Here is a 16,870-nt window from a genome sequence, read left to right as displayed (position 1 = left end):
TTTCTTTACAAAAAAAAAAAATTTATAAAAGTAAAAATTGTAAAAATATACTCATGGTGTAGGGTATCATATGGTCGGCCATGCCCGACTATACTTTCTTACTTGTTTCTGATAAAGATAATCTTCATTCTTTGGTTAAACCTGATTTAATATATTTTTTTGTCCCACGTTGGTTTAAAGGAAGTCCTTCAAGTCGACCTATATCTTCATATAGGAAGCTGGAAACCTTTAAACACTTAAGTTAAATTTGGGTTTTAAATGGTACTTCACCAGGGTATAAACAGTTGAGGTTTAATGGTCTCCACTAGGGTTTCAACAGTTGAGTTTTAATGGTATCCACCAGGGTATAAACGTTTAAGTATTCTATGGTCTCCACCAATAAAACATAACCTCACCTGAGGTGATACGAAAGCACAACGATAATGAAGAGAACATATAACTTTAAACAGTTATATGAAGTGCGAGCGAGACGCAGAACTGTCGAAAGCCAGGCAACAAACACAAGCCTGAACGCGTTTAAGAAATAATTGCGATGACGCGAGAGTTGTTTCCCAACTTAGACCTGAATTATGACTGATTTTACAAAAGTAATATTTGGCAAAAAAAAAACAGCTGTTCATTGTTTATGTTTTTGACTGAAAAGTTGGCAATACTATCAAAGATTACTAATCCTAGATCCATAAAACTTATCATATTATAGGACAAAACTTCTTATATGTGTTTTATAACAATTAATTAATAACGCATTTCAACAAATTAATTATAAATTCTCAATTATAATTGATTATAAAACAAACAAAAAAGTTTCTTTAACGTTTCTTCTTTTTAATAAAAGTTTCTTTTAACTCATAAATAAATAAATTGATGAAATCTTTTCTTTATAATTCAATAAATTGTATTTGTATTAATAAAAATCATTAAATCAAAAAAGAAAGTAAATAGGCAATGGTACTTAAAACTTATAAGCCAAAATAAATCGATTTCAAACTTCTGTCGCCAAAAAGTAAAATTATTCTTCTTATTTTGTTTTGTTTTCAAATCAAATCCAAAAAAAAAAATAATAAAAGACAACAAATTGATATTGTAAATCTGCTTAAGCTTTAGATCTGACTATAACAATAAAAACAACACATTCATACGAAAAATATGGAATATATTTTGAAATCATAAAAGGAAAAAAATGAAACGAATAAAATAATGTTTTTCTTTTATACAGGGATGATGATGATGGTTTTTCATCTCCCACTACTTTTTTACATGAAAATTCCTTTATACTCTCGGATGAAATATTTATAGAAACTTTTAAGGATTCTTTTTTTGGTTCGTAAATCCTATGAGGAGTGTTTGTTTGACTGGTTGGCTGTCATGTTGCTGTATTGATGTATAGATACAAACATACGAACATGTAGAAAACATACATACATATTTTAAGGAAGTTTATTGTAGATAGTCACTCTGAATTTTCTATCCCTGAGCTGCCTTTTGTGCGTGTAAAATACTAAATAGATGAAAACCATAGTATACATGTGTATGTGTATACATGTATCTGCACATCCTAATAGTCTATCTATTGAAGTTGTTGTCGTTTTGGTTTGGTTGGTGGGATTATGGGTATTTGGTTATTTTACACCCTGTTCTTATACTACGTTCGTATACAATTATTCACTCTACGCATACCATCTCTTGGCAGTTATAAGCGTGCGTTTCCATTGTTCTGCTACTGACTGCAGCAGTAACGTGATTTACGAAATTTAATGCGGTCACATTTGGCCAAGTGTATTCCACTTAAGTTTAATGTCAGTCCCTGGGGAAGGGATAATGATAAAAACATTTTGACATTTGTGATTTGCCAAAGTGGAAAAAAAGTTAAATATAATATACACACATTGACTGTTTTTGGTTTTTTTTTGGCAAAAATAGCATATTACAAAATCATATATTTATGTCAATGTAGGGGTTAGCTTAAAATATATGTATGGAGAAAAAAATTTTCTACTTTTTTTTACTTTTATGTTAAAAAAGGGCTCCACAAATATAATAAACTGCATGATTAAGTTGGGATATATAAACGCTTTATATTACACATGTGAGTAATTTGTTGTTAAAAGAGTTAAATATAAATTAATTAATTATATTAATATATAATTTGATAGCTTGACTTTTCTCTGTCTTAAATAGCAACAAACTTTAAAGCGAAAATTTTAACTTAATGGGTAAGCAGCAAAGTAATGTAGGAGCTAAGTAAGACTAATATTATTTACAAGTAATTACCTATACAGCTAAACGAAATACTGCGATTGATGAACACTTATTACTAAGTAATATATGAAATAACTACTGACCATTTACAAAACTTGAAGATTGAAGCTGGGATCTTAATAGATTTTTAAAATATGCAGAAATACTACGTACATACATACATACATACATACATACATACATACATACATACATACATACATACATACATATATACATACATATACAAACATACATACAGATCTATCTGTCTGTAGGTAGATAGATAGATAGATAGATAGATAGATAGATAGATAGATAGATAGATAGATAGATAGATAGATAGGTAGATAGATAGATAGATAGATAGATAGATAGATAGATTGATAGATAGATAGATAGATAGATAGATAGATAGATAGATAGATAGATAGATAGATAGATAGATAGATAGATAGATAGATAGATAGATAGATAGATAGATAGATAGATAGTTAGTTGGTTGGTTGGTTGGTTGGTTGGTTGGTTAGTTAGTTAGTTAATTAGTTACTTAGTTAGTTAGTTAGTTAGTTAGTTAGTTAGTTAGTCAGTTAGTCAGTTAGTCAGTTAGTCAGTTAGTCAGTTATTCAGTTAGTTAGTTAGTTAGTTAGTTAGTTAGTTAGTTAGTTAATTAGTTAGTTAGTTAGTTAGTTAGTTAGTTAGTAAGTTAGTTAGGTAGGTAGGTAGGTAGGTAGGTAGGTAGTTAGTTAGTTAGTTAGTTAGTAAGTTAGTTAGTTAGTTATTTAGTTATTTAGTTAGTTAGTTAGTTAGTTAGTTAGTTAGTTAGTTAGTTAGTTAGTTAGTTAGTGAGTTAGTTAAGTTAGTTAGGTAGTTAGTTAGTTAGTTAATAAGTTAGTAAGTAAGTAAGTTAGTTAGTTAGTTAGTTAGTTAGTTAGTTAGTTAGTTATTTCAGATCAGTCAGTCTAGTCAATCTAGACATTTTATTTCGAGTAGTTCGCCTTAACATTGGTCCGTTATAATAGACACTATTCAGAGACGCATTAGACCACTTTCTGTCCAATCTACCACCATGAACCACAAGTACTTGAAAATCCTTCATAACGAATAATAACTTTTGTTTAAACTTATTTATCATATGGACAAAATAAATTATTCAAGTGGTTTCCTAAAGAAAAATTTGAACATATCGGAAATTAATCAATAAAAGCTTAACTGGGTCTTAATGAAATAATCTCTACTTGAAATAATTTCATTAACATGACCTTAATAGTTATTCGTGAGTATGATGGCTTAACAATTTCCATCGCACATCATCCTTAATATCTAGTTAAAAACTACTAGAAGTTTTGTACTCTTTTACCCTCCTTACCGATGAATAGAAAAACGTTGTCAAAAGGACTTTTAGTAAATTTTATGCTTCACAAACATTGAACCAAAAACCAGATTCAGTCTGTCTGTTTCTCTCTCTCTCCCTCTAATGGAGATTGAAGTGATGAGTTTTAATTTTTGTTCAAGTGGAATTTTGTTTCTTTTGTTGGGCGATAATTGGGAAGTGGCAAATAAAATAAAAATAAAAAAAACGTAAAAAGAAAATTCGCACAATGAAATTATTCCTCACATCAATCGTTCTGCTTTAGCGATTCTATAGAAAACACAAATGTTGCAATTTCTGTTGTTGTCGAATGTAAAGATGAAAGATATAATTCAATTGCGAATGAATTGATGTACGTGTACCCATCTATTGGGATGTGTAAATGTAAAAAATTATATGTAAATTGTATTTTAAGTACAGGACACGATTCAATTGTACTTTTTATTAATTTGTAAATAAAACAAAATATTATAATTGATTTTGATGTTTTATTCGTTATTTTGAATTACAGATGTCAAGCGGGTACTGGACGTTGTATTGTTGACAAGGCTCATCGTAATCAGTGTCAGGCGTGTCGTCTAAAAAAGTGCCTTCAAATGGGAATGAACAAAGATGGTGAGTTTATATTGATTTGATGTTAACAGTACATATTTGTGTCTGTGTGTGTGTATGTTTGTGTTTTATGTTTTTGTTTCTTTGAAATATTTATTTAACAAAACACTAAACTCAAGGAGAGTTAATGAAGTGTTAACAATTATGATGCTGATGACGATGATGATGATGAACCTGATGTTGATTTCAATGTAAATATGGAAAAACATTTTCAGAAAAAAGGCTGTGACTGCTATTGGAAATGTGTAGGAAGTTGTTGTTTTTAATTGTTTGTTATATTTATTACCAGGTTAAAGACAACAAGGACACGTGCCTTGTGTAGGCCAAGTATCATTTGTATGAAGAAAAAAACAAAAACTTTCAAATTGTTTCCTTTTGTTTGGTGTTTATAATTATTCATTATTGCGTGTAATATTCTGTGGCATAAACCACATCGGCAGCAGCGACCTTATAAGACCTGAAAGAGCATTCATTCATTCCCTCACCCCTTTCTCTGTTCATTCATCTAGGTTTTTATTTAAATATTCATACGCTTTATGGTTTTTGTTGTATTTACCAGTTTACCTATCGTTTAGTTAGATTGTTTTTTGTCAGGACTTGTTATCCTTTTTGGTTTATTTACTGTGTTTATTTTTAAGCATATTGTTTATTCATTTGTAAATCTTTTTTTTTCTATAAATTTTTGTTAACCAAAGAGTGTAAGGAGTAGATTTTTCAATATTGTTTTTTTATTTTTTTTGAAGTTGCATAAGTTAGCACAGCATGCAAATTATTTAACTAAAGGATAATATCGTTGTCTATTTTTGATGGATCCCTTTTGGTTGAGACATTTATGTTCAATCAACCAGCAAATATGACAAGATGGAATCTTTTAAATGTTTTTGATGGTTGTTTTTCAAAAGAATCTCTTAATTCATTTGAAACTTTCCCATCGTTTTGGGAATTGTAAGGAAATTTTAACAAAATGAATACGTTACATACATGTAAGATAAGGATTCAGAACATACACATAGATTTATTTTAAAGAGGCTTTATTAAAGTCATAAAAGGATCATGGATACTGAAAGTTTATTGTATATGATATTATATTACAAACATATCGATTAATATATTGTCTATTAAATATACTATGAACTAATCTTCTAACTAGTCGATTGACTAGTCTGACTAATAGATGGATAAAACTACTGTATATTCAATGACATATTCTATGGTCGGGTTGCTTTATAAGTTTAGATCAGAAAAATACAAATTTGAAATCTTATTCGTACAATTTCTAAGTGGCAATTTAAATATTTGGAATTTCCGGTCCAATATACGTGTACTTTGCTCAAGTGCTAAAGCTATCTAATATTTGACCATTGCTGCTCCGCGTAACAACAACATCACTTCTATTTACAATCACGCAGATTAGATGACCTCTGTTAAGTCGGCAACAGTACTTAGAGACGTTACCGGTAGACCGATGTACGAATCCATCAAAAAATCGGAGACTTTATTCTTACACACTGTGGTAAATCTGGAATGAATAGGGTATTCTCCAAACATACCTGGACAATAAAGGAAAATTCAAATTAAAGACACCTTTCATCCAGCTTTTCTAACCCAGCACACTTCTCATTTATCCGACACATTCATAAGAGAAACATATACGACACATTAATTCCATACCAACTCATTTCCAACGCTTAGTTCTAAAGTCACTCCCCTGTAGGGTATATAGGCATCAGCGCCGAACTTTCCTGAATTATAAACTTTATCATGCATGAATCTTTTCATGCAACTCACTCTTCCTGCGAATTTAGGTTTAAACCACATTCACTATGTGAACCCCAAAGGAACCTCATCCAACTGACCAGCCAGGACAAAGTTCTACGTTCAACTGACCACCCGTAGTACCAGATTATGTGGTTCTATGCTTAGACCCCACGTCAAATCATTCTAAAGATTAGTCGAGGAATGAAATGACATCACCAGTTTAAAGTCCCTGCAGACTAGAGGTACTGGAAGCACATCTTTACTATGGGATTGCAATACACGAAGATGAGGGTCTTTCATGCCCCGGGGGACTTCCTGTGGGGAAAATTGAAGTCAGTAGTTTGTGATGATAAACAAGTAACGATTGACGCCCCTGAGGTCAACTTAGTTCATTAAGTGCCTTCGAGTAAAGTGCCTAGTTGTTCTATCGCAAAATAGTGTTCTGCCTCATTTCCACAACAGACTTCGCGACATCCAGAAAAATTCACTGTTTGGTGCAGTTTACACGTTCGCACTACGTTCAAAAGACATCGTTACCGCCCTATTGTGTTTGATCCGGCATGTTTTGGTGAGATGTGGTTTTAATAGAATGTCGCTACGCAATCTATCAAAACTAGGCGATAACTTAATTTCGAGAAATGGAACAATCAAATGATTTGCAAGATCGTGTGATTTAATATATTATGATTATATCCTTTACGAGTAAAGTGGACGAAAATAGTTTATTGTGCAATTTAACAATTTCAACTTCCACTGAACTCCCATGATATGTACTTATTACATCCCTAGTATCGTCGGAAGCTAGCGTAGCGTGGGAAGTTATAGTTTTTGAGTTTGTAGTAAATAGGACATTTAATTAAGAATTCAAACCATATAAAATTTGACCAAAACTCAGTTATTTTCAATTTAATAGGAGGCCACAAAACCACTACAATTTACATAACACACTACACTCACACCCATTTCCTCTTGCCACCTCCGAGGGGAGTAAGGATGAGGTTGTATTCGTTTGCTTAGATCTTTAGCGTTGATTACTTCACTGTTTGAGATTGATTACGTGACATGTACGAAATGCCATCAAACTACATCACATCATTGTCATCGTCATCGACATCATTATCAAATAACAACAACTTCATCTATATATATAAAAGAGTAGCGTTACTGACTGACTGATTCATCATCGCACAGCCCAAACGGCTGAACATAGAATCATGAAATTTTTACAGTAGATGTGTTTTTGGTTATGTAGATCCATTAAGGAGGGATTTTTGGAAATTTGCACATTTACGGGTAAAAAGGGGAAAAAACGAGTAAAACAGGTATTCTTAAATATCTTACATAATATTAGTGATACAAGAAAAAATTTAAATGCACCTGTATCTACTCTTAAAATGAGCAGATGGGTGTCTGGTACTTTTTTGAAATTCGTACTTTTAAGGGGTAAAAATGTGTAACAAAGGTGATTTTGGTACCTTTTTCAGCCCTTTATAACTTTTAAACTAATTAACATAATCAAATTTTTCTAAATATTTTGGATACATCTCTCAAAATTATGGGACACCTGTTTTGTACTTTTTTAAAATTCAGTCCTTTTTGGGTGTAAAAGGGACAAAACTGTATTTTTTTTTTAATTTTTTTTTAGCACATTAAGAAAACTTTTTCGGTTTATTGAATTATTCATATTAAATTACGGACTAACTCTGTAATATTTATTGTAATAAAATTTTTGCTATTTCACTGGGTAAAAAAGTACCAAAAAGGGAAAAAACGGGAAATTTAATTTTATTCAAACTCATTGAGCCAACTATTATAAAATTTCAAAAAGTAGTTTATTTACTCACACAAAATAAGATTTTGGTATATTATTTTGGAATTCGAGTACTAAATTCGAGTAAATTGTTTGGTACCTTTTTTAAAGCACAATTTTTCTGGAATAAATGAATGCAGATTTGAATCGTTTGAGTTTTATCTGTGATATATATGTAGATTTAAATACGGAACATTTTGTAAACTTAATTCTCGAAAAAGTATACTTCTAAGCGAAAAGGGGAAACATTGTACTCTTTTTATTAGTACTTTCCACTTAGGTAAACTTTGTTCCACTTTTGGTACTTTTTCTTCCTTCAAATTATACTCTATGTACAATGTTATTTAATATGAACTGAAAACACATGATTATAAAACATACACGGTCCTCATTGAATAAGATCATTTAAGAGACAACTTTTTAGTACTTTTTATCTCATAAATTGTAGTTTTTATACCCTACACCACTATAGTGGGGAGGGTATTATACGTTTGTGCTGATGTTTGTAACATACAAAAATATTGGTCCAATACCCACCTTAAAGTATACCGATCGATTCAGAATCATTTTCTGAGTCGATTAAGACATGTCCGTCCGTCCGTCTGTCCGGCTGGCTGGCTGTCCATGTAAACCTTGTGCGCAAGGTACAGGCCGCAATTTTCAAGATAATTTGATGAAATTTGGACCAAGCATGTTTTTTGGCACAGGGACAAAGCCTATTGAAAATGGTTGAAATCAGTCCATTATTTTACCTAGCCCCCATACAACCGTACCTCCCGATTTGAACTTTTTATGCCATAATTACGTCAAATAGTCTATTATCTCTCTAAAAATTGGCATAAATAAGTTTTACATAAGTATAAATGACACTGCAGATTTTCGTAAGAATCGGCCCCTTCAAAAAATGTCTTAAACGTCTAAAATTGACTTGTAACCATTTGTATCGCAATGAAACTCAACAAAACTAACTGTTATTTAAAAATATATCCTTTTCCCAAATTTACCGAGGATCGGCCCAATTTGACCTATATAAAGCCTCATTTGGAAATTTTAGTTTTTTTTTATCAATAAATTGCTTAAATATTTTGGAAATTGCTTAAATATTTGGTGTAGGGTATTATATGGTCGGCCATGCCCGACTATACTTTCCTACTTGTTTAATTTTGTAAAATATTCAACCTAGGAACATTAATTTTAACATACATGGTCTTGACTGAATAATATTCTGGAAGTGGGAACAATTTGATACTTTTCTATTATTCAAATGGATTCTTTATAATGGTTAACCGGAACACACGGTCCTTATTAAATGAGAATTTATTGAAAGAGATCTTTGTACTTTTTCGTTATTCCGATGGTACTTTTTGATATTTTTACGATATTGAACATAGTTAGGGTAGCGAAGCACCCAGGGTATGCTAGTTATGTATATAAAGCATGTAAATGGGGTGTTACCTAATACACATACTCAAACTAATATACATATGTATGTATGTATGTATGTATGTATGTATGTATGTATGTATGTATGTATGTATGCCTATATTACATGTATTCAAATATGTATGTATATGTAAAGTAACTGTTATTTCTGTTTCCAATTACAGCCGTACAAAATGAACGTCAGCCACGTAACACGGCCACTATTAGACCGGAGACACTGCGGGAGATGGAGCATGGACGAGCTTTACGTGAAGCTGCTGTAGCTGTGGGGGTTTTTGGGTAAGTTTTGTACTCAGCACAACGTTGTTTAGCTCATCTGCATATTCTCACAGCAGAAAAAAAAAACAAATAATGTTTAGAACTTCACATTTTTATTCACACAGACCACCCGTTTTATTGTCACCGCCATGTTATGGACCTGCTTTACTACCGCCGCCATGTAAGTAATTGCATTTTGTTTTTAGTTTTTTGGAATAACTACTCCCCCTCCTCTTAGCTATTAACTTAAGTTTTCGCACTTTGTTTTTGTTTTGTCCTGTTCTTTATGATTTGTTTCTGTTGCCGTTTCTTATTATTTCGCACACATGCTTAAAGTAAGTGTTATAATGTGTGTGTGTGTGTTAGCAGGATATGCCTTTAGGACAATCTAATTACCACCCATTTTTATGATTTAATTTTTTCTTTTGGTTTTAGCACTTTCAGGTTTGCCGACGGGGCGTCTATTACATCATAATCACTTGGCCGCCACTTCAATGCAATTATCGGCGAATATGAACAACAATAATAACAATACTGCTACATTTCCCATATTCAATAACAACAACATTTACAATGCCAACTCAGCCACCACAAAAGATAAAAGATATGCTGACTTATCAAGTGGCGGCACTATTTCATCATCATCAAATTCCTCAAGTAGCAATTCAATAGATCCCTGTTCGCCTCCACCAGAAAATGGTAAATATTTATGATAAAACTATTTAATTAAAAAAATTATTTAAACTGTCTTTATATATGTTTAGCTGCTTCCAAAAATCCAGTCAGTGGTAGTGTCTCGTCAATTAGTTCCGCCAGTCCTATACCAGATAATGATAATGATGGTATGCTAACATTTGAAATATCCAAAGCTAAAACTCTATATTAATTTATGTTTCTCCTATTTCAGATGATTCCATTGATGTTACCAATGAGGATGAAGAACCCTTAAATGGTGAAAAATCCTTAATGCAATTCGATATTGCCCAGATAATGTCACCCAATTTGTATGTCCATCAACATGAGACGGTGTACGAGACCAGTGCTCGTCTTTTATTTATGGCTGTGAAATGGGCAAAAAATTTACCCAGTTTTGCTAGTCTTTCATTTCGAGATCAGGTGGGTTTTTTCCTTTTGAAAATATCGTTTCATTTTTATCAATTGTTTTGCATTTTGATTAGGTTATTCTCTTGGAGGAATCGTGGTCAGAATTATTTTTACTAAATGCTATTCAATGGTGCATACCTTTGGATCCTTCAAATTGTCCTTTATTTTCAGTAGCCGAACATTGTAATAATTATGAATCCAGCAATAATAATGGCAGTAATTGCATGTCAAAAGAAGAGGTATGTATCGTTTCAAATTTTGGAAATATTTATAGCAATGACTAGTCAATTCCAAAGTTTAGTTAATATACTATTGAGTGACAAGTAAATAGACCAATCAACAGACTAGATCAGTAGACTAAACAATAGGCTATGAATAGGCATGAACTTATACACAGGATAGTTAATAGACTCAATACATAGACAAGTTCAACGACTGCTCAGTTAACTATTAAAGAGGCTTTATAATAGACAAGTCCATCGACTAGCCCATATAGATTAGTCCATTAAATAGTAGATAGACTGAATGTCGAACACCTGCCGTGTTGATCTTTTTTCATGGTTGTCTTTTTTATCCTCTGTGTCAACTTGTGTGACGACTCACCCGCGCTTCATATATTCCGGTGGAAATATACTTATATAGAATTTCCGGTCCAGTATACGTTCACTTTTCTAAAGTAATCTCTGAAGATTGAGATGCAAAAGCATCAATTCCGTTGACAATCACAATGATGGAATGACCTCTGTTGAGACTGCAACAGCATCTAAATGTGCAACCGGTAGACCGAAGTACGAAGGTAGACCGAAATAATCCAAAGATTTGCCACCCGTAGCACCTGATTATGTGGTTCTCAGGTTCGACTCCATGTCAAATCATTCCTAGGAATGTCTAAGGAGGTATTGGTAGCACTTCTTTTCACCAGAATTTCAATAACACAAAGGTTTCATCAAGGTAACATGTCTAAAAGAGTAGTGAATAAGATGGTTCGTGAATCAGTCAATTACTAGTCAGTAGAATAGCCAATAGAGTACTCAATGGTCAGGACAAAAAAGCTGTCAATAGTCCTAAACTCTTTAAACATGTATTTTAAAGAATAGTTCATAGAGTAGTCAGCAGACCTGTCTATAGACTAGTCTCTGCCACAACGGATTCCTTTCAACTATCACGTTATAGACAAGTCAAGTGTATAAAGTTATACAATAAACTAGTCAATAGGCCTCATCATAGATCAGTCAATAGTTCATAGACTAGTCCATAGAATAATCTAAAGACTATTTAAAAGACTAGTATGTAATTTTGTGTATAAACTAAATAAAAATCGACTTTCATATAATCGAACAATCGACTTTTTGTCGAAAAAAGTCGAAGTCGACTATTTTGTTTCAAAAAAGTTGATAACTCAACTATTGCCTATAACAAAGTCGAAAGGTCGAAAAATCAAAAAATTTGGAAAAGTCGGAAAAAACCGAAAAAGTCGAAAATAGTCAAAAAGTCGAAAAATGTCAAAAATAGTCAAAAAGTCGAAAAGTCGTAAAATGTCAAAATTATTGTTTGGTTGGAAATAAGTTGTTTTGTTAGTTGAGTTATTTATAGAACATTTACACAAAAATTAAATGTCGTCACAGATTGTGATTGAACTCAGTACTTTACGTACAAAATTTCTTTCCTTTTGAAAAAAACTTGACAAAAAAAAATCATAAAAACCTCAAAAAAATATCCTTTTATACTTGAGAAAAAAAATTCAAAAATAGTCTGAATAACTCGAAAGTAGTTGAAAATCGAAAAAAGTCGGAAAATATTCAAAAAGTTAAAAAATTCGAAAAAATCGGAAAAATCGACTTTTCATAAAGTGCAAAACATTGAAAAGTCGACTAAATGCAAAATGTCGAAAAGTTGTCTTTTAACTAAATGCGAAAAGTTTTCGTTTCAACTATAAACTAGTCATAAAATTTGTCAATAGGATAGTTCATAAATATATTTTTTTCTATTCACGAAAACTAAACAACATAGGTGTCACCCTGTCTAGTTTTAGTCGAAGCAAAACAAAAAAGTACAGGCTACAATCATCAATTGTAAAAACGCCCTTCATTAGTTTGTTCAAAAACCATTCCATGAATTTAGCGAACAACTACATTTGTGTCACCCGGTTTATCTTTAGTCGAAGCAAAAACCAAAATATTACAAACTACAACAATTACGTGTAAAAACGGCTTTTATAGTTTGTTCACAAACCCATTCCATTAATTTTTCCAATTTTTGCTGAGCTCAGCAAAAAATTTCCAAAAAACGTTATTTTTACATGAACTCAGCAAAACACCTGAGAGGCGAGGTATCTTAGCAAAATTGTCCCTTAAGAATTGTACGTGTTTGTGTGTCATCCCAGCAAATTTTTGCTGAGTTTGATTAACTCACCAAAAATTTCCATTTAAATAAAGGAAATGACGCCACAAGGAATGGAAATGAAATTTGTCTGTTTTTTAAACAGATGCTGTTTTTATATCTCGTTGATAAAGAAACGAAAAAATTTAATTTTTATTTTTCGAAATGTACATACAATTTGTTATAGTACTCATATTTGAAATTTTTGAAATTTGTTATAAATGTAAATGATTTTTGGATTCAAAATTAGTTTGCGAAACTAAATTTTAGTTTGTACACACATTTTTGCACCCATTTTTACCCAATTTTCTAAAATTATCTTGAAATCCCCTAATGGTCTCATTATTTATCGCTGAACTATATTTTAATTTTAGTGTTAGTACGTAAATTCATTTGCAATTCTTAGGTGATTCAAACTGAATTACGTACAGATTGTGAAGAATGAAGAATGAGAGCTTGAATGACGAATATTTTATAATTTCTATTGCAAATTGCAGATTGCCTCCGATGTGCGCACTTTATATGAAATTTTCTGCAAGTACAAAGCTGTATTAGTAGATCCTGCAGAATTTGCCTGTCTTAAAGCCATCGTCTTATTTCGACCCGAGACACGAGGTCTTAAAGATCCTGCGCAAATTGAAAATTTACAAGATCAGGCCCATGTAAGTAATTTAAACATTTGTAATTTTTCTATAAGTTATAAATAACTTATTATTTTTTTTTTTGTTATTTCCTAGGTCATGTTAGCTCAACATACGAAAGCTCAATTTACCGCCCAAGTGGCTCGTTTTGGTCGTTTACTGTTAATGTTGCCCCTGTTGCGTATGATTAATTCACACAAAATCGAACTGGTCTATTTTCAGCGCACCATTGGTAATACTCCCATGGAAAAAGTCTTGTGCGATATGTATAAAAATTAGACGAATTTTTTTCTGAAATATTTAAAATGTTTAAGTTAAGCAGCTACGATAAGATTATAGAAATATAAAAAAACTGTTAATTTATTAATGTAATTTATTATTTATAATATTAATTATAAAGAAAAAGTGTCAAAATTTTAAGAAATTAGTAAGATTTATTATAAAAATAAAATAAACAAAATGTGCTATTTTAAACTGTAAACATATAGGGTGTACTACTAACTAACTAACTAACTAACTAACTAACTAACTAACTAACTAACTAACTAACTAACTAACTAACTAACTAACTAACTAACTAACTAACTAACTAACTAACTAATTAACTAACTAACTACCTATCTACCTAATTACCTAACTAGTCTTTAGTCTAGTCTATAGTCTAGTCTATAGTCTAGTCTATAGTCTAGTCTATAGTCTAGTCTATAGTCTAGTCTATAGTCTAGTCTATAGTCTAGTCTATAGTCTAGTCTATAGTCTAGTCTATAGTCTAGTCTATAGTCTAGTCTATAGTCTAGTCTATAGTCTAGTCTATAGTCTAGTCTATAGTCTAGTCTATAGTCTAGTCTATAGTTTAGTCTATAGTCTAGTCTATAGTCTAGTCTATCTAACTAACCAACTAACTAACTAACTAACTTACTAACTAACTTTTTTAACTTCGTTAGAAACTCTTTCTATTTAAGAGTGTAAAAGCTGTAATACACTGTTGTCAGTTCTTACATCGTTGGCAGAAACATATTCATCAAATGTCTAACAATCGTGTTAATTTTCTTTCTTACCCTTGTTAACTTCAATTTAACTGCCGTTATTTATGGAACAGTTTAAAATTTAGAGTTGTATTTCTGATGGCAGCAGTAACATTTAGAGTGTTGCCACTCTCTACTCTCTGCGCGGGTAATGTTTATTTTTCGTATTCCTTTTTAACAACTTTACTACGCAAAAAAGGGACCACAGGCTTAAAAAAAGTAATACTCTAGACGTCAACGAAAATGGTTTGTTTTTGTAACATTTTAGTATACTCTCGGGATAACATCAAAGAAAAATTGCGAGCAAAAATATAAATTTTGCAAAATAAATGGCAAAAATATTGATAAAATATTTAGAAAATCTAAAATAAATTAAATAAAATCTAAAAGTGCAATATTTGCTTAATAATTTAAGTAAAAGAAAATAAGAATAATACAAAAAATGTAAAAAAAGTAAGAAAGAAAAAAAGTTGTGAGTGTTAAAAATACATACACCGGAATGCACATAATTGATGGCTAAAGTATCCACAAGATACTTATTTCGCATCTTGTTCTTCTTCACAAAATTTTCATCTGATGTAGAAAATGTACAAATACATACATACATACATACATACATACTACATACCAACATACACCCTCACATTACAGCAAAAGCTTTTAAGCAAATACAAAAAATAACAACAACAAAACAGAGAAAAAACGGCAATAATAATCAAAAAAGAACTTCTTCCTGCATTTTAAACGGAATGAATGTGGATTTGTGCATCTTTTAGTTTTATTTTCATTTCAGCTTTTTCTTTTTTTTTTTGTATGAAAATTTGAAATTTTTTGCTTTTTGTTTGTTTTTAAGACTACCGACCTTTTGATTCCATTGCTTTTTAGTTTGTTGGTATTTGAACTGAATTTTTTCGTCTTTTTTTATATTACAAAATCTATTCAAAATATTTGTTTTATGACTTTTCCCATAAATTATATTTATTGTCTGTTGGGTCTGTTGGTTGGTTGGTCGGTGGAATGGACGGCCGACTGTCTCTTGTTCTATCTATAAATGTAGTCAAATATTTAATATTTAGTAATATTACAAATATGTGTGTAAATTGTGTGAGAATTTGTGTAATATTAATGATATTTATAAAATAAAAACAGCACGAGAAACAAAAGTGTAAAATAACAACAACAACTACAACAACAAATCGGGAAAATCACCAAAACAAATAAAATCATATAAAACTTTTCGGGAAAAGTTTAAAAATTATTATTTATGTATGTTTGTATGTATGTATGAATGTTTCGTATTCATATTTTTGTTGCTGCCACAATTGTCATACGGTTGAATGTGTTTTTTCTGTTTGTGTGTATATTGTTGTTGTTTTTACAGTATCTGTATCTTTAATAATAATCACTAGTGGCGCGCTTCAAAATATGTTTGTATGTATGTAAAAACATCTGACTTAAGTGCTGTGGTAAAATTTAAATTATAATAAAATTTTATATACAAAAAAACAACAACAAATATTTTATCAAGAATAATAAAATAAAAACAGGCATATTAAAATGCTAAAGAGCGCAGTGACATACCAAGAGAGTGAAAAACCGCACAAGATTCTGCAACATCAGCAGCAGCAGTAGGTTTGGGGAGCAGTAGTAACTGTTACAAGGTGGTAACATATGGTGAGCGTAACATTTATTTACTGTTATTATTATAATAATGATTGTAATTATTAATTGATAATCCCAAAAAGGATGTGAAATGTTTCTATATACAAACATTCGAGAAACTTGAGTATGTGACAGAGATGGAAAGTTTAATGTTTAAATTTGTTAATTTATTTCTATATACTATTAAATCGAATTCAATACTGTAGAACAGTCTATAGACTAATTTTTAAGCTTTCCTATAAGTTAGTCTATGACCTAAACTGTTTATGGTATAGATTACAGACTAGTCTATGTACTAAACTATTGACGAGCCTATGGACTAGTCTACAGACTTGACTATAGACTAGCCTATGGATTAGACTATAGTCTATGTATGGACTAGTCTATAGACTAAACTTTGGACTTGACTGTAGACAAGTTTTTGAACTAGTCTATAGACTAGTTTATGTCCAATTTAGACTAGTCTATAGACTAGAATATAGACTGGTCTATAGTCTAAACTATAGACTGGTCTATAGACTAGTGTTTAGACCATAGAACTAGCCTACGACCTAAATTATGTACTAGT

The 16,870-nt window shown here is 31.1% G+C and overlaps 2 protein-coding genes across 3 annotated transcripts in view; both read left to right on the top strand.

The window, feature by feature from the left end:
* Nucleotides 1-4,040: 4,040 nt before the first annotated feature.
* On the top strand, nucleotides 4,041-13,930 carry LOC111681187 (photoreceptor-specific nuclear receptor). The gene is made up of 10 exons (XM_046955279.1): nucleotides 4,041-4,061; nucleotides 4,122-4,225; nucleotides 9,398-9,512; nucleotides 9,617-9,672; nucleotides 9,927-10,190; nucleotides 10,256-10,333; nucleotides 10,399-10,607; nucleotides 10,670-10,834; nucleotides 13,472-13,636; nucleotides 13,712-13,930. The coding sequence occupies exons 2-10, from the start codon at nucleotides 4,207-4,209 to the stop codon at nucleotides 13,892-13,894; spliced, it is 1,254 nt and encodes a 417-aa protein (XP_046811235.1). The 5' UTR covers nucleotides 4,041-4,061; nucleotides 4,122-4,206; the 3' UTR covers nucleotides 13,895-13,930.
* Nucleotides 13,931-14,873: 943 nt separating this feature from the next.
* LOC111681185 (netrin receptor unc-5) overlaps nucleotides 14,874-16,870 on the top strand; it is a 49,427-nt gene continuing 47,430 nt past the window's right edge. The window contains exons 1-2 of one of the 2 annotated variants that reach the window (XM_046953876.1): nucleotides 14,874-15,227; nucleotides 16,022-16,314. The gene's annotated coding sequence lies outside the window, so the exon portion shown is untranslated. Of the gene's footprint in view, nucleotides 15,228-15,925; nucleotides 16,315-16,870 lie in introns of those variants that run through there. The other variant, XM_046953875.1, reaches the window with a different exon arrangement.

Source organism: Lucilia cuprina, chromosome 6 (genome assembly GCF_022045245.1).
Source record: "Lucilia cuprina isolate Lc7/37 chromosome 6, ASM2204524v1, whole genome shotgun sequence".
NCBI lineage: Eukaryota > Metazoa > Arthropoda > Insecta > Diptera > Calliphoridae > Lucilia > Lucilia cuprina.
The sequence above is the reverse complement of the archived record's forward strand: the minus strand, read 5'-3'. Positions and strand labels throughout refer to the sequence as shown.

Excerpts from the sequence above, each read along its gene's own strand:
- LOC111681187 (XM_046955279.1), top strand. Across the intron at positions 10,608-10,669 it reads GTCTTTCATTTCGAGATCAG|GTTATTCTCTTGGAGGAATC; the intron begins GTGGGTTTTTTC and ends CATTTTGATTAG. Across the intron at positions 10,835-13,471 it reads ATTGCATGTCAAAAGAAGAG|ATTGCCTCCGATGTGCGCAC; the intron begins GTATGTATCGTT and ends TGCAAATTGCAG.